We start from the raw sequence: 18,918 nt of genomic DNA on the forward strand, positions 1-18,918 counted from the left end.
TAAGGAGAGTGGATGGAGTGGCAGGTGGTAGCAGGGAGATGGGTTGGAGTGGTGGAAGTTAGGGTTTTGGGAGGGCAAGGAGAGGGGATGTGGTGGGGGAGGAGGTGGCGGTCGGGGAGGCGTTTGGGCAGTAATATTTTTCTTTTTTAGTTTTTTCATTGATTTTTTTTATTTTTTCCGTTTTAATTTTAATTTAATATTTTTTTTTTTGAAAAAATATCCGCTATAACATATTGCTAGTCACTATGGTATATTCTTAGCAAATATTCATTAAAGTTCGAATTATTTATGGTTAATCAATAGGTAAGATTTTTGTAGGAAAATCGAATAAAGATTGAATTATTATGGGTAATTTTACCTAAAATTTACAAGTATCAAACTGACTGTTTTTTCATGTGAACTAACATATTCTAAATGATGTCAAGGTTAAAAATATCATACTACTTGTAAATTTGATGAAAAATTAAAGTTTATTAATGTTAATTTTTTATAAAATTTGATTTTTTGCAATTAAAAGCATTTAAGATCAAAAAATACATTTAATAAAGTGCAAAAAAAACAAATAGAACAATTAGCTTTTTAATTGCAAGGAATACTAATTTACAAAGGAAGTGGTTTGTCTCAAAACACTTGCATAAGCACTCCACTGCCCTGATTTACTTATCTCTATGTATACATTCAAAAAAATCCTACATGATTTATGATATACTTACCACCATTCTATATAGAAGACTATGAGCAAAATTACTACATTTGGACAAACATGTTAAGGCTATAAGAGGTGCGCACACTTTATAAGCCATATAAAACAACACAATTTGATTTTAATACGAGGTCAATGACTTATAAAATGTGCACACCATCTTTGGTTCACTGATTTAGGATAAACCATCCCAATGCAACACAATTCACATGAAACATAAATTAGCTTCAAACCTCACACGAATTCCAATTATTATGACCATTCTGTCGATAATTTTCGAAATCTTCACTCTTAGATGATTTTCCACCAGGTTCAACCTCCACCATCTGGTCACTACCCTAAACTGGCATCGAAGCAGACATTCGTTTCTTTTTCACCCTTCTCTGTGAAAGGTCTTCCTTCCTATCAGCAAATGACAGGAATGTCTTAAGGCGTATAGAACGAGAACTACTCTGGCTTGAAGGTTCAGATTCATCCGGCAAATGCTGGTGGAACTTGTAGAGCGTCAAGCAAAAGTATACAATAAGAGCAAAAAGACAAGCAACACCAGATATTAGGAATAATCCAGTGAAGTTATCCAGCTTTAGCTGTTCTGAGTCATTTACAGACTGCTTTGATTGGCAAGATCTCTTTGACTTAAGCCAACGCTCTGTTATGTTCTGCAAGCTTCCATTCTCTGATAGCTGCAGGATAGCCGTTGACATATCTAGGGCTAACGGAGAATCACTCTTGAACGCCTGATGATAAATGATTGTTGAGTAAGCCAAGTAGTCAATTTAGGTCGAACCAACAAGTTTTAGAAAAATCTAGTAATGTTCTGCAGGCTTCAGATCAAAGGGTTCATAGGAAACAGTTCTCTTCTCTTCTTTTTTACCCTGGTTTTTGATATTATGATGTGATTTTATCATTTGAAGTCAAGAAACCAAGTTTTTAAATAGTTAGTTTATTATGAAGAATCAAGCAGCCTTTGTCCTAAATCCTAATTCCTAAATATGTACGTCAAATGACCCCTTAACTCGTAAAATTGTTTGAAATAATGTTGGAAATACTTCACATGTGAGATAAGATCCAACATCAATAAAATAGTGGGTTGTGAACTTGCATATATATTGGGTGAGCTAATCCTCCTACTACCATATGGTTTTGGAAAACAATGAACCTTACCAAATGTATGTGCAAGTCAACGCTTTTGACCCGTGGGTTTGTGGGGCCGAGCCCATGGGTGTCCCGTGTCCACACGAGTGGGCCACGGTGAGATTACGTGACGAATTGTCACAGCCTAAAGATAACCTAGTTAGTTTATTACTCCTAAACATGAACGTCAAGAACTCCAAAGAAAAACAGAACGATACAAAAGATATTCATTGAAGCGACAACTAAGCACAAATTTTGTGGTGATGTACTTTTTGATGTAAGAAACACAATTAGTTATTTAGATGCTGGTTAGTGATACTTACAAATCCCCAGCCACTCTTGGTGAACTCCTGGCCCGCAATTGCGTACTGGCAATAGTTTGAAAGAAAAAGATCAATATATGGCTGTTCATCAACCACAGCAGCAACTCGTCCGGTACTTAGAGCATTGGCATAGTCTTCGGGAGAGGCTAGAGGCTTGAGCCTTGATTTGGGAATGTTAAGTTCCTCGTTGAGATAGTTTTCTGCATATGAGCCTACTTGGAATCCTATAGGTGCACTGCCAGTGATCAATGAGTCAATGCCTTTGATTGAAGATGTTAACTGTTGTACAGTTAGGAACGACGTCAAACTAGCTGTATAGCTTGACTGAATGATCAAAACGACAAACAGCCATATGACCAGAACCAGCCGACCAAGCGTGCTTACAGTGTTTTCTCCTACAAGTTCAAGAGAAGAAAAATATTCATTAATGAAAAGGCGAAGGATAAATCCATAATTGATGATATTGAATGAAGACCGAATGGACTTGACTTACGATGGGCGAAAAACAGGGTTGAGAAACTAAACCTGAAAGTTTGTTAAGAGAACTTTGAAAGCCATCAGCAGAAAATGTGCAACTTAAATGAAAAAAGGAAATCTATCTTTTAGTGAATTTTGAATTATAAACATACCATAAAATCGTCATAATCTGTTGCCTGGGCGGTCCACGAAATTCATCGTTTAATCTGTGTTCTAAGATCCAAATAACTGCCCCAACTATAAGAAAAAATATAGCTGTAACGACCCACATGAGTGGCGTAAAAGGCCTCAAGAATGCCCAAGCGCTAGAAGCCAGCTTTTTAACAGGCGCAACTACAACTAGCCCTGAATCTGCATACGGCTGAGTGAAGTCCGCAATCATTGTCCGGTTGGTGACAATTGCTATATCTCCAACCACACCATCAAATTCCTGTAATTTTGACATCAAGTATCAGTAATTTGGACTATAAGTTTTTGTTGATCACAAACATACTTTGACGTAAAATGTTTATACTTACACCCGTCGTGATCCTTCTTACAAGTTCACTATAGCTGGGATTTCTATGCCCATCGCCAAATAATATGAATTCATATTGTACTGGATAAGGAAGCAATTTTACAGCAGCTTCAAAAACATCAATGCAATTTCCTCGAATAGCATGTGTTTGATTGTCTTTATAAACAAATTCTAGGAAGCTGACCCTATGAGGTACCCCGATTTGCAATTTTCTTCCATCACGACGGAATGTCCAACCAAGTGGCTTCTTCTTAGTTCCTCCAGGCCACACAACACTATATAGCTTCTGGCTAGCACTTGAACGGTTCTGTGTTCTTTTACGAAGAATCTCTGGTTCTAAAACAGATAAGCCAGAATAGTTTGACCAGTACCCGATCCCCCTCATTTGGCTACCAACAATATTTAAGACATCATAAGAAGGGTCAACTATATTTCTCTCCGAATCGTACCTAGTTGGGCCTGTCAAACCAGTCATATGGGTTTCCAGTATATTCTTAAGCAACACACTTCCTCCATCAAAGATGCTCAAAGCACTTAAATTCATAGTTCCTCCTCCAACAGAAGATAAGACCGGATCATTTGAAAATGAAATATTGTGGCCTTGACGTAGATATGCATTAATTGCACGGGCAATCAGCCAAACTGTGTCATAGGCATAAAACCCATATGCATTCAACCCAACTGAGCCTTGGCTTAATTTAATCCACCTAGAAATAAATGCCTTTTTCCTTGGCGAGTCAGGAATATGTTGTCGAAGAGTGATTACCCCTTGAGTCCTTTTGTAGACATCTGAACTATGATTATAATCTAAGATGGAGGGTAACCAAGCCGTAGCTATCCAAACATACCCGTCCCCTAACATGCCAAGCTGCTCAGCCATCTTGACAATAATTTCACCATAAGCAGCCAAAGTATGCACGACAAGCACCCTAGATTCCATCATCTTCACCTTTTCTAGCTCCTGTTTCACTACACTCTCATTGTTTCTAATATCAGGGGGGAGAACTGCCTTGTAAGAGATTCTGGCACGCTTTTCTGTAAGCTTATCACCCAATGCGGTGATCCCATTACGACTCGATTCTTCATCAGTGAAGATAGCAACAACCTGGGTCCAACGATAGTAGCTTACGATTTCTGCAATGGCAGCCATCTGAAACAGATCATTGGGGGCCGTTTGGAAAAAGTATGGATATTGGATAGGTGATAACGTAGGATCAAGCGCGGTGAATGACAACAGTGGAATATGGAGTTCATTCGCTAGGTGAGAAAGCACGTGTGCCATTATCGATGACTGAGGGCCTATAATAGCAACAGTGTCGGTCTCCATGAACTGCAATGCTGTGATCAATAAATAAATTGTACACCATAAATTAAAACCTCAAATTAAGATAGTGTTTGTTTGGCATAAATACAGGAGGGAAAAAAGAAGTTGAGAAGGATAACGGAAAGCCAAAGCGCCACCTACACATCCAAGTCCTATTCTTTCAATTCAATAAGTGCTCTGATTTCCCTCCAAATTCAAACACCCACATGAATTTTTTTTATCCATTTTCTATTAACTCTCACTCTAAAACACAGAATAAACACAGCCACACATGGGAAGCCAAAAATCTAAATGCACAAAGCAAGAACTATAGGTGGCAACTATATTCTATATAATGATTTGGGATATTTATTTTCATTTGGTGGTCATTCTCGAGCCGGAGGTATCACTGGCCGCAAAAGAGAACAGCCTGTTGTTATGCCACCCTCCTCTATGAACGGGAATATATTGAGTATGATGATTATGTTGGGAAACCATTCCACATCAAGGAATAAAAGATGTTGTACACACTTTATAAGTAATTGGAGCCCATTCTCCTATTGCGATATGGTTTTCGGACGGTATCTACGTGGCTTATGAATTGTGCACCTTGTGTTTCTCTGTTTATATTTTGATATTTACAATAAGTCCAGCCTAATGTAATATGGTATCAGAGCCGATCGCTCAATCAAAAATTACAAACGATTTACTAGATTAACTACTATAATATTACTACATAATAGCTGTTGTGGGAATTTACCTCCCATGATGCTGAGGAATCCATTATAATTAGAATCATGAATTTGAAGAGAAAGGTTACGAGCACCGAGTACGTTGGGATCAGAATTAATGTCATCCACAGCAGCTTTCATGGCAATCTGTGAAACCTGGCCATTGATGGTGTCGAGAGTAAATATAGCGCCAAGGTTTATATTATCTGAAGCCAATGTATCTCCCAACAACATCATGATATGAAGAACACGCAACCATGGCACAACAACAACCAGCTTCATACTCAAATTTGACACCAAATTGGCCTTCACAGCAGCACAAATATTCCGATAAGCGTCAGTTATACAATAAAACCATGCTTAGCAATTTAAGATAAAAATTAAGAAATCCCCAAGAAAGCATCTGAGCAGATTCTTTCAATCCCCAACTCCCCAAACAAAAGACATTAAAGATAGCAGTATTAGTGAATAGAAAAAAGAAGAATCTAGTGAAAGTCCAAAATCAGGGCCACCAATAACATGAAAAATAAAAAAAATAATAATGTGTTCTGCAATACTTGTAAAACTAACACTATTTATCTTTCAAGCTTAAAAGAATATAATCATGCGCAATTTTGTTTGAATGTTTATTCGCATATTTGTGTAATATTATTTTCTATAATTTTTTATTATGCATAAATAATTAAACTGACACATTAATTGCATAAAAAATCAAATATAATAAACAGAGCGAAAGGGAGAACTAAAAAAGATACACCAAAATATAGAATTAAATAGATTAAAACCCAAAAAAGAAAAATAGATCATTTCAAGCTCATAGAAGTAAACAACTTCTAAAATACTCCTAATAGAACAAAATAGTTAAAGGTATCATACCATATTCTAAGTAGAGATCTGAATTCAATTTTCACTAATCCGCTATTTAGCCTACCTTGTAATAAAAAACACATGTGTCATATAAGGTGTCATAGAAGCTTACAGAACATAGAAAATAAAACAGCTTTGTTCAAACTATATAAACTTGGAAAAAATAACTATATCACATGATTCCTGGTCATTAACTAACTACCCAATTAATTAAAATGTTGAAATTTATTTTTTACGGAATATTTATTTTTTTTTATCAGGAGACAGTTGGATAAAATAAATAGGGAAGACAACAGATAAAAATTAAGGGAATATTAATTTTTTTAATGAAATTTGCACGGAAATGTATAATAATAATAATAATAATAATAATAATAATAATAATAATAATAATAATAATAATTATTATTATTATTATTATTATTATTATTATTATTATTATAAAAGAAAAAGGGAGACGCTTACAAGAGAGCAAAAGCAGAAAGCTTCAGAAAGAAAGTAAGAATCCACCATTAAAATCCAAAGAGGGAAATTTCAAGAGATGAAGACTCCAAACTTCTGATTTAGAATTGATTGGACTTCTTATTTTTAATAAAAATAAAAAATAGGAGGAAAATTGAAGCTTAAACAAAATCATAGTGATAAAGAGTAAAGACAAGCTTAAAATTTGAGAAAGATTATGAGTGGGTATCAAAATTTTTTGCGCTGAAAGATCAATTTACTGCAAGAGTCTGAGACCAACTTTTTTGTTTGGTTGTATTTTATGAGAGCGTGGAAAATGAATATGAGATGATGAAAGAGAGGGGCAAAATTGATATCATCCAATGATCCAAATATTCAAAAATTGTTTCTTTCTTTATGTGTTGTATGTAGAGCTGTTCAAAATAAATCCGACCCGAAAATCCGACCCGGAATCGAAAATTATCCGACCCGGAAAAATGTAAGTTTTTTAGGTTTACCGAACCGCAATTACCCGAACCGATACTTCACTCGAACCGTTTGATAACCGAAAAGGGCAAAATCGAACTCGAACTGCAACCGAATTTTATAACCGACATATAAACCTTAACCGATGTTACCCGAACTGAATAGTGATCGACCCGAGTCAAATCCGACCCGAATTATGCACGTAACCGAATGTAACCTGACTAAAACCGATTAAGATCGAACTGTTTTTAACCCGAACTGATACAAACCCGATCGATTATTAATCAAACTGTTTTTAACCCGAACTGATACAAACCCGAACCGATTGTAAATCGAACTGTTATAAATCCGAATCAAATTTTCACCTAATTTTAGCAAATTAAGTCCAATTTCAGTTTTCTAATAGTACGGAAAAAGGAAGAACACAAGTTCTATACAGAAGAGATTGCATACAGAATATATATATATATATATATATATATATATATATATATATATATATATATATATATATATATATATATATATATATATATATATATATATATATATATATATATATATATATATATATATATATATATATATATATATATATATATATATATATATATATATATATATATATATATAAACTAATTGAAATAAATTGATCTGCCTATTAGGGCTGGCAAAAGCTGACCCGACCTGCTAACCTGATCTGAAACCGACTCGAAATTAGCGGGTTTGGGTTTAGATTTTTGACCCAATTAATTAAATGGGTCAACCCGACCTGATCTGTTTATTAAATGGGTTAGGTTTAGGTTGAATATTTTAACCCGAAAAAAACCTGTTTAACCCATTTATTAAATTTAAGACGGATCAACATTTGCTAAATACTTCGTAAAACCAAGATAATACCAATTACCATGTATTGAGGGATTTGTCAGCTGAAGATGACTTTCAATAAGAAAGGAAGTTGTCCCACATCGGCTAAGGGATTTGTCAGCTGAAGATGACTTTCAATAACAAAGGAAGTTGTCCCGCATCGGCTATTAAAGATACTAATAAAAGAAAATTCCTTTAAATCAATTCCACAGATCTCATACCAACTTACGCAGCCACGCCGTGAGCACAAAGCGAACTATTCTTTCGCCTTTTACTAAAGAATACCGTGTGCTCGCTGCATTAAGTGGCATACGTTTATTTTTGGAGGAAGCCTTTAATTAAGGTTAAATGGGTCAAATGACCTGAAATATATGAATTTAATGACCTAAAAAAAAAGTAGGTTAAATGGGTCATTAGCAGGTTGATCCGATCTGCTACAGATGTATCTGCTATATCTGATAAAACAATCGGTAATTATTTTTTGTAAGTAAATGAGCATACATCAATTAAAAACCTGACTATTAACTTATTTCGATATTGACCCGATCAATAGTTATCCGTAACCGATATCTACTCGAAAAATAAAGCTCGAACCCGATCTGTACCCGAAAAAACCGAACCAATTAGTAATCGATGACAACCCGAGACCGATTGACACTCGACACGAACTTCAACCGACACCGAACTGATTCTAACCCGATAGCTTGAATAACCGATCTCTAACCGAACCGTGACTAACCGACTCGACCCGAGTGTGACCCGTTGTAACACACAGCCGAAAAATAACCGATCCGAAATGCAACCGAACCGAATAACACCCGTCCGAAACCGACCCGATCAACCGAATGAACACCTCTAGTTGTATGGAATTTAACAATCAAGAAGTGGGTAATTAGGCTAGACTATTTCACCGTAAGATGAATCCATATAAAATATTTATTATTAAAATAAATTTTAAAAAATAATAAAATTTGAATTTACACTTATAGAGGAAGCAATTTTTTTAAAATAATTTGAACTAAATTAATTAAAGTCATTTCATAATGAGACAATCTCAATAAAAAATTAGAATATTACATGGAGCTATCATCCTTTTTTATAATTTTGCCCTTCAAGTTTTTTGAAATATTTTTTCCATAGAAAACTTTGTAGTGGGCGCTCCTGAGCCGTACAGAATATGCAACTCAATATAAGTTAAGCTACCTAGAACGTCGTTCGGTGAGACAAATTTAAATAAAGAGTTTATATTCTCATAATATGTATGAGATATACTATTTAACCATATATGAGACGCGTCTCTCGGTAAGTTCGTCTTATACAATAATTTGTGATGCTCAGTTGAATAAAATGTTATTATTTATTGACAAATTGTTTTGGGAGACGGTCTCTTTAAGAGACGCGTCCATTTGGGTTAACCAAACATATTATTAAAAAATTATCAAACTTGCGTTTCATTATCTGTGTTAACATATTAAGAGTTGTCATTTTAACATATTGAAATTGGTATTTTAACCTATTCGGGTTGGTGTTTTAATCTATTGAAATTGGAATGTTAATCTATTTGGAGTTACTGTTTTAACCTGTTAAGTTGTTAATCTATTAAGCTTGGTATTTTAACGTATTAAATTTGGTATTTTAACCCGTTAAAGTTGTTTTTTAACCTATTTGGAGTGATGTTTTAACCTGTTAAGTTGTTAAAATTTGAAATTGGTATTTTAACCTATTGAAGTTGATATTTTAACCTGTTGAAGTTGGTATTTTTACTTATTTAAGCTGATATTGATTAAGGAGTTTCTTTAAAAAAAACTATTGAAGTTAGTGTTTTTACCTATTAAAGTTGGTGCTTTAACCTATTAAAGTTGGTGTTTTAACCTGTTGGAGTTGATATGTTAACCTGTTGAAGTTGATATTTTATAGTTGTTGTTTTAACCAACTATAACAGGTTAAAATACGAACCTCAATAGGTTTAAATACCAACGACAATAGGTGAGTAACTTAACAGGTTAAAACACCAACTCCAAATACCAGCTTTAATAGGTTAAAATACATAGTGAAATATGTTAAAATAACAACTTCAATAGGCTAAAACACAAACTTCAAATAGTTTAAAATATATATAACGCGCACATTTGTTTTCAATTGTCTCTTTTTTTTAATTGTAAAATGTTAGTGCGTTGGGCTTGGAGAGTTGTCTCTATAGGAGACTAGTTGTTACTTATTTATATTCAATTATTTATTAATATTTAATTATTTTAATTTTATTTATTTATTTATTTTCATTTAATGGTTTTTATTTTATGAATATCATTAATATTATTGATACATCTCGGCCCCATCAGACTTCTAGTGACACGGAGACTGTTAGGATAGTTCCAAAAACCTCAAATCGTTTTACCTAACTCGTTGACCTGCCAATCCGTATCTTAAAGGGCGGCTTAAGAAACAGAAAAAATTATAAGTTGGCCACAAAATAATATTATTCGGGTACTCGTTGACTCGTTTATTATAAAGGGAAATCATACGATATTATAAAAGAACTGAAAAATCTACATGATGATTTCATAGAGTTTTGTCAAATGTAGTATTTTTATAGGTTAAAATGTGATTGTCTAATATTCAAAAAATTTTATTACATTACTTATGACTTAAGCATTAAAGGTAAGTTTTCAAAAAAAATTTTGGATCAAATCATACAATCATACAATACTATAAAGAAAATAAAAAAAATTATTAAATGACAATTTTATAGAGTTCTGCCAAATAGGGCATGTTTACATGTTCAAATGTTATGTCTAATATTCAAAAGATTTTATTACATTAATTATGAGTCTAAGTATTAAAGATAAGTTTTCAAAAATATTTTATTAGATCAAAGCATACGATCATACAGTACTATAAAACACTAGGGGAAAAAAGTTCAATTGCTGCGAATCGTATGCTGAGATTTCTAGAAGACGCAACATAAAATTAATCGAAAAAATGAGGGAAAAAAAAGGATAGTCTAATATTAAGATGGATTAGATAATGGCCATTGGCATTTGTAGACTCTATGGAAGGAAGTTGGAAACTCCATTGTTAAAGCTTAGTCAGCTTAATAAATGAAGTGAGATTAGCTAATCCCAGAAAATGTGCTAATTTCTTTCCAATTTTCGACCATAACTTGTTATACTAGAAATATTAAAGGAATTTAAGACATATGATTCATACTAATAGTGAGTAGCCCAGAAGCTACCCTTATTAGGAGTCCTTTGAGACCTAGTCAGTCCTAAGGATGATGGATCATATGCTTAAACGAAAATCATATTTCTAGTATAACCAAGAAGTTAAATAACTTAAACAAAGTTAGTGGTTTGGATGAGTTATACAACTAGAAGCTGAAGCTCCTAAGCCAAATCACTAAACTATAAAGCATCTATGCCCAAAAGTTATGATGCTGATAATCAATTAACTTAGTTTATAGCCAAGAACCATAATCCAACCAAATCATGAGTCCCTTAGCATATTAATGAGTAACATCCCTGAGCCCAAGATTAAATATTATTAACTAATAAGAACTCGTTGCGATCCCTAACAAAGCTCTAAAAACCGATAAAACCTTGATCTCCAACATATCTAAAGTGCATACTTAACTAGCTTCCCTGAGGATCGACCCCGTATGAAACACTTCGAGATTTTTTTGACGTCATTAATTAATATTTTGATAACTTTTGGGGATTTTATAATTATGTTAAATTAATTTAGAAGTAGATTAATAAACTCCTTTCATATATGAATTTAAATATTAACATATATTTATATTAAAAATACAATCACGATTTCTAAAATGATGAGGTTCGAATTAAAATTATTATTTTATTAAATTTGTGTGTACACGAAGGTCCCATGCAAGAAGATGAATATAGATAAATAAATAACTAAATAAATATTAATAGTAATAATAATAATAATAATAATAATAATAATAATAATAATAATAATAATAATAATAATAATAATAATAATAAATATAATAATAATAATAATATTAATAATAATAATAATAATAATAATAATAATAATAATAATAATAATAATAATAATAATCATAATAATAAAAATAACCATGATAAAAAGGGCACGAAACTCTCGTTGCTTCCTCACCAGCTGTCACTTTCTTCCCTCCTTCTCCTCCTTCGTTCTCTCCTTTCCCCCTTGCTATGCCGCCAGCAGCTGGCCCTAACCAACCACCCACGAGCAACCACCTGCACAGCTGTGTCACCTCCTCCCACCAGCAGCAAGCAGCAGCCCAGACACCGATAATAGGCCGTGTCTCTTCTTTCCCCTCAGCGGCAGGCGCACCGAAGGACTCCACCAGCAGCAGCCGACTGTCCACCCTCCACCATCACCACAATAGCTACCCATACTCTCACCCTTTTCTAGTCCCCCAATTGTGAGCCATCTCCTCTTTCCTCTAATTGATTTTCTAGCTTTAATTGGAGTTTTATTAAGTGTATAAAGTTTGATGTTAGTTTTGTGTTAATTTCATTGAATCTTTTTGGTGGGTAAGAATTTGATTGATGAATTAAACATGTTTATGACTTAGGGTTTGAAGTGGGATTTGATTATAGGTTGTGTGTTGATTTTGTATTAGTTTCTTCGAATCTTAGTATGGGTAGTAATTAAATATGTTATTTTTGAACATGAAACGATTAGGGCTTGGACTAGAGATGAAACTACTAAGAATGTGTGTTTTATACTATATTTTGGTGATGATTGATTAAATAACTTTAAATGTTATTTTAAGATTTGGTCGATTGGTTATTATTGTGAATAATTAGTAATGGTGATGATGTTAGTTAAAAGTGATTTTGATTGATTAAATTGAGAATAATAGCTACTAATTGTTGTTGTTTGATTGTTGTGAATTACAAACACCCTTATTAGGTTGTTATTGAAGTTATAGATACATGATATTAGTAAGCCAAGAGCATAATGTCAACTTATTGTCGATGGTTGCTAAAGTTAATTGTCGTGTTGTTTTGACTATAGTTCTTAATAGCTTTGAAGAATGTAACAAATGATATGTCGATACGATAACTCTAAGATTTGCCTTATCTTTATATTAATGTTATATTAAAATTGTAAGATTTAGTTGTGATTAGTTATTTTTGGGTAATGCGAGCCGATATGCTCAAAATCAGTTAATGTAAAGAAACAATTCACACATACTTCTACTTTAAATTGATGGAAAGACTTATGTTGTGTTGAGTTAATGATTTTGACTTGTATTGAATGAGTTGTGTGCGTGCTAGAGTAATCGGAAACTCATGTTGAATGGGTGATAGCGGTTACTTTAGTATTTAGTTTGGTATGGCAAAGTAGTTAAGGGAACTTATTAGTTCTACTCATAACTTATATAGGTGCCCATTTTGTAAGAGGAAAGTAGAGCCTTAGTCGGGTTATTTTGTGACTTTTGATCGTGCAGTGACACATACAGGTACGTACACGCAGTAACTAACCCTTTTATGCAATTTGCTTTAAGACATTATTGTTTATTGTGATAGTATGCATTGTATCGAAACTATGAGTTACTAGTGAGTACACTTTATATGAAGAGCTATCGACTATGAAATCCTTGCGCTTAGAATACTTTAGAGAATGAGAGTGTTAATAGAAGGCGAGAACTACTCCCTTATCTATTTAAGAATTGGATTATGCCTTACTTGGAGTTAGAATGACTCCTTTAGAGGTGAATTTCATATTTTGATGAGTGGCTCAGTGGGTTTTGACGTGCTGCTATGCCAGGGCGCTCATTATTAGTCGAAAGTGGAAGTTATTCCCATCTGATAAAGTATTAGATTATGATTACCTGGCGTGACTCAACTTGATTGTTGGAATATGAAGAGATGATCAAATGCAACAAGGGGGGGGGGGGGGGGGGGGGGGGGGGGGGTGAATTGTTGTGTATTGAGTTGTACTACTTTTTTGCTCTAACTTGCGGAATTTTAACAAACAAAATAAAACTTAAGCTTAAGAAGCAAGAAATAAAAAGGAGACAAAGATTTTGCGTGGAAACCTTCTTGGCCTAATAAGAAGGAAAAACCACGACCCCCCGGGATTTCAAAATTCTCACTATGTTTAGGCAATCAATTACAATTACACAAAACAATGTTACTTCACTTGAAGCTTCTCTACTCTAGGCCTTATTCTCTTTCTCTATTCTCCCTTTCTATTTCTCTTCTCACGTTTCTCTTTTCTTATACCCTTAGACTTCCCACAAGTCTAATTACAACAAATCACACATCAACCCTTACAAGGCCAATTCTCAAGAGGATAAGAATTAAAATAATTACTTAAGAAAAATATAATAAAGTAATTGGCATTTAAAAACAAAAAATATTTTTCTTAAATTGATCTCCCTTTAATGGACACTCTTGGATGCTTTTTGGTTCGAGCAAAGTCCCTTCTATTTATAGTGGGAACAGCCAGCAGTTTCCTCAGACATACCTCCCACTACCCCCACGTTCTCAAAACAAAAGGTGGTGGAATTATGAAAGTGTCCGGCTGTTATTTGCTCAAAGAAAAAATCAGTTTCCTTAATGCTAAAAATAGCATAGGAATTAAAACATAAGATCCTAATAAAAAGGAGATCTTAAATCAATTAAGAAAAAGTCTTGGGCTATTTTTAGAAAACCTAAAAATAGATTTGCCAACCAATTTATTAATTAATTAAGCAATTAAATTAATTCTAAACCATTACATCAACTTAAAAACATAAAATAATTATTCGCAATTTTCCAGTCGATGTTATTCTCCAGACCTGCTACGTAGGAACAGCGTACTGTCTCCAGCTTCAACTTCAGTCAGAATGTTCATTTTAGGAACAGTAGACTGTACGTCTATTTTGAACATTATAACACTTATCTAACATCTTGGACATATTAAGACATGTACATCTTCCACGAACCAAGTCATAGGCTTCATCAACGATTCAAACTAAATCGGATATATACCTACAAAACAATCTCTAAAAATATGTTTGTTTATTTAAAAGTGAAGTCATCATCAAAACCTTAAGAGGCCAACAATTTCCCCCTTTTTGATGAGGACAAACTTTATAAACAAACTTAAGTAAAATAGAGTAAAACAAAATTCTTAAAGCATACTAGAGATTAAAGCAACTCTAAATAACTTAGCAAATCAACTCGTTACAATATAATTTACCAAGCATTCACAATAAAAAAATTTACTCCATAATATCAAATATGTTTAAAAAATTTTCAAAATTAATTAATCTAAAACTTAAATGAAATAAACTGAAATTAATTAAACTGACATAATTAAACTAACATAATAAAACTAACACAAATTATTAAGTATTTTCAACCAAAAACAACTTGAAAACAAATTTACAAAAACAAGTAAATATCCATCAACTTGAAAACACAGATGATCATTAAGCTAGCATAAACTCAGCACATTATCATCAATAAGAAACAATATAAATCAACCAAGATATGTTACTGTGTATTCACTGCTCTTCTTAAGTTTGTGCATAATCTTCCCCCTTTTGTCATCAATCAAAAAGAATTAGGGGTTATCAAACCTCAGCACAAACCATATAGATTTGTCAGTGATGAAAGCAAGAAACAATAATAAAAGGATGCACCTTAAAAAGCAATCAAATCTGCATAGTGTTAGTCATCACAGACCAGAAATAAAATCAAAGAAAGAAAAGTAGTAATTGTTCAACATTACAACAACAATGTACCCCAGATGGTACAAAGTAAAAGGTGAAATTGTTTGTGAAATGTAACATCCAATCAAATCTTAAAAACATAGGGAGAGGGTTCAAGGGGTAGTCTCTTCTTCGTCCACATATTCGGTCTGCACTTCTACTGTATCCAACTTTGCACCAAGACGATGCTCCATCATGGTCAGTTGATCAACAATTGAAGCGAGTGAGACACGAACTTCATCTTGAAAAGCACTGAATTGAGACTGTAGATCATTAAGCTTGGAGAGAACAGAATGTGAAGATGCTGTAGGAATAGGATCAGCACAACCAATACCAGGAGATGATGGAAATGGTGGTGGTGTAAAGTGAATAGGTGATAGAGATGGTGATGAAGTTTGATTTGGTGGTGGAGTGGTTGGCTTGGGTGAGAGAGGTTCGTTTGAAGTAGGCTCAGGAATGGTTTCAGAAGTGATATCATCAACCGTTACAGCCTTTTGTTTTGAAGCAAGCCTCCTACTCTTCCTTTGAATAGCTTTACCCTTCCTCCTTAAGGCAATCACAACCTCTTCATCACTGGAATCATGACAGAGATCATGAGGCACTTCTTCTCCTAAAGCTTCGTCCTCTCCTTGTTCCCCCTCTGTTCTCCCCTCCTCCTGTTCCCCTTCTTCAGTGGGAACAGGCCCTTGTTCTTCCTCCTCTACTTCTTCTTCTTTTTATTTTTCTTTTTCTTTTTCTTTTTCCTCTCCTTTTTCCTTCTTTATTTTTACTTCTTTTTCAATTTCTTCTTCTTCTTCCTCTATTTCCTCCTCATCAGAACCTATAACAACTACTTCTTCTGATTCATTTACTAACACCCCTTCATTATTTAGTTTGAGATGCAAATTCTTCAGACATCTTGCACCAATTTTCATATTGGGTCCCATTGGGAACTCCAGCCCATCCAATGGTACCCCAAGCTTACGAAAAATCCATGTCAACAGCCCACCATAGCCCACAACATTCTTCTTCTCAATGCAGTCAGATAAATGTGATATCATCAAAGATGGAAAATTTATTTTTATTTGATTGTCCATGCAATAAATCAAAGTTGCATCACGTAGACTCACCTCACTCCTCTTAGAGTTTCGGGGCAAGATGAATCTTCGTGCTACATTATAGAGTAATTTATGCAATGGAGACAAGACATTGTGACTGATTTTACCCCTTTTTTGTTCAACCCCTAAAAACTTAAAAATCGTTTTTTCATTTATTCCAGAAAAAACTATCTTAGTACCAACACAGTATGTATCAAAACCAACATTTGGAATATTGAACCATTCTGCCAACAAAGCGCTGTTAAACTCTAATTTCATGTTCTTAACCATACTAAAACACATTCCACATTCATTGGAGAAGTTTGAAATAAACTCTCGCATAATGTTTGGAAAAATGGGATTACAACTATACTCAGTCATCAAAACCTCCCATTCTTGAAATTTTAAAATAGTATGAAGTTGAGGAAAGTGTGTAGAGTCATACCAGTACTTATCTACCCCAAATCCGATAGACATTTCCTTTGCAATCTCTTCAGCACTGTTAGGATCAACTTGCTTCAAACGCTTGACCGCTATGGAGGATGATTCACTTTTTGGTGAGAATATTTTGCGTTTTGTTCCAACATTTTCAGTGGTTTCTTGGGATGGTGATGGTGCAGCGTTCAGTAATGGGGGTGGATGAACAATTTTTAAGGGTTTTGGCTGGATGTTTTGGTGAGATGTAGAGGCTTTCTTTCCTGATTTAGAAGTTTTCTTGCTTGATTTTGGTGTTTTCATGTTTGAATTTTGAAAGGTTGAAAGAAGAAGGGGGACGGTTTCTTGAGACGGTTTTTGAAGAAGGCGTGTGAAGTGTGAAGTAAGGGAAAGGTTTAATAAAGTGGCGAAGTGACGGTTACCTCAAGTCCAATCCCTTTAATGTTCTAATCATAGCGTTTGATATGGAAGGATTTTGAAGAGATGGGATTGAAAACCGTTTCCCATTATTTTTAATTTAAGTTGGCCGTACATTCTTTAAAAAAAATGTGAAATATGAATAAATTATGAAATATGAATATTAAAATAAAATATGAAAACAAAATAGAAAAATGATGAATTATGATATAAAAAAAATTATAAAGAAAATAACGAACATATTGCTGTGGTCTGATCAAACTAACAACATGCAAACAAGAAAATATTCATAGTACAAACTTCATTACGTGTTTACCTGATCCATGCATTAATTGATTTTCAATCAAAATTTTGAGGTTGATTCCTGACCCTCTTTTTTCATGATGCTTCATTGGAAATTTTATGCAACCAACTTTAGTGGAGCTTGATCATACCAAGTTCCAATCTCATCTTTTCATATTGTTCTCTTGGAAGTGGTTTGGTCAGAATGTCTGCAACTTGTTCATTAGTATTAACATGCTTTAATATAATATTTTTATTTTCTACATTATCCTTAAGAAAATGATGTCTAATATGTATGTGTTTAGCTCGTGAGTGATGCACTGGATCTTTAGATATACATATGGCACTGGTATTATCACAATAAATAGGAACACATTCAAATTTAATACCAAAATCTCTTAGTTGCTGTTTTATTCAAAGCATTTGGGAACAGCAAACTGCTGCTGCCACGTATTCAGCTTCGGCTGTGGATAATGCAACCGTGTTTTGTTTCTCGGAACTCCATGAAACTAAACAAGAGCCAAGAAATTGTACCATACCTAACGTGCTTTTTCTATTAACTAGATCACCTGCATAATCTGCATCACTAAAACCTTTTAAATCATAAACTTCACTTTTTGGATAAAATAAGGACAAGTCGTCTGTTCCCTTCAAATATCTTAAAATTCGTTTGACTTCCGTGAGATGTGATTCTTTAGGATTTGATTGAAATCTAGCACATAAACCAACACTAAATGAAATATCAGGTCTACTTGCAATTAGATATAATAAGGAACCTATCATGCCTCGATACATTGTTTGATCTATATTAGTTCCTTTTAGGTCTTCATCTAATCTAACATTTGTATCCATGGGTGTATGGTTGGTTTTAGCGTTGTTTAGCCCATACTTCTTAAGAAGTTCTTTTATGTATTTTTCTTGATGAATAAAAATACCATTTTCAGTTTGTTTAATTTGTAAACCAAGGAAGAAATTTAGTTCTCCCATCATGCTCATTTCAAATTCTGTGCCCATTAGGTTAGCAAATTCCTTACATAATAAGTCATTAGTAGCACCAAAAATAATATCATCAACATAAATTTGAACAACCAAAATATGAGAACCTTTATTCTTAAAGAACAAGGTTTTGTCGATTTTTCCTC

At 33.7% G+C, this 18,918-nt stretch overlaps 1 protein-coding gene and 1 non-coding gene across 5 annotated transcripts; one reads left to right on the forward strand and one right to left on the reverse strand.

Moving 5' to 3' along the window:
• Positions 1-563: 563 nt before the first annotated feature.
• LOC130805206 (glutamate receptor 3.2-like) lies at positions 564-6,867 on the reverse strand. 4 transcript variants are annotated; one of them, XM_057669873.1, is made up of 8 exons: positions 6,521-6,834; positions 6,065-6,115; positions 5,218-5,494; positions 3,156-4,492; positions 2,790-3,067; positions 2,654-2,685; positions 2,161-2,555; positions 564-1,440 (listed from the first exon to the last, which is right to left on the reverse strand). In XM_057669873.1, exons 2-8 carry the CDS (start codon positions 6,065-6,067, stop codon positions 1,042-1,044), a joined length of 2,721 nt encoding a protein of 906 aa, XP_057525856.1. In that variant the 5' UTR covers positions 6,068-6,115; positions 6,521-6,834; the 3' UTR covers positions 564-1,041. The 4 variants fall into 4 exon arrangements, with proteins under 4 accessions (XP_057525856.1, XP_057525857.1, XP_057525855.1 ...); XM_057669874.1 differs by having other exon boundaries at positions 6,065-6,119; XM_057669872.1 differs by lacking the exon at positions 6,065-6,115 and having other exon boundaries at positions 6,521-6,867.
• A 1,213-nt stretch (positions 6,868-8,080) lies between these two features.
• On the forward strand, positions 8,081-8,196 carry LOC130807070 (U5 spliceosomal RNA). The gene has a single exon (XR_009040444.1). It is a non-coding gene; the product is annotated as a U5 spliceosomal RNA (small nuclear RNA).
• Positions 8,197-18,918: the final 10,722 nt, after the last annotated feature.

Source organism: Amaranthus tricolor, chromosome 2 (assembly GCF_026212465.1).
Source record: "Amaranthus tricolor cultivar Red isolate AtriRed21 chromosome 2, ASM2621246v1, whole genome shotgun sequence".
NCBI classification, from domain to species: Eukaryota; Viridiplantae; Streptophyta; class Magnoliopsida; order Caryophyllales; family Amaranthaceae; genus Amaranthus; species Amaranthus tricolor.

Coding starts and splice junctions, on each gene's coding strand:
- LOC130805206 (XM_057669872.1), bottom strand. CDS start 6,568: ATGGTGGATTCTTACTTTCTTTCTGAAGCTTTCTGCTTTTGCTCTCTT. Junction 5,495..6,520: donor CTTTCTGCTTTTGCTCTCTT/GTAAGCGTCTCC, acceptor GCTGCTGTGAAG/GCCAATTTGGTGTCAAATTT. Junction 3,068..3,155: donor TAAGAAGGATCACGACGGGT/GTAAGTATAAAC, acceptor TCAAAATTACAG/GAATTTGATGGTGTGGTTGG.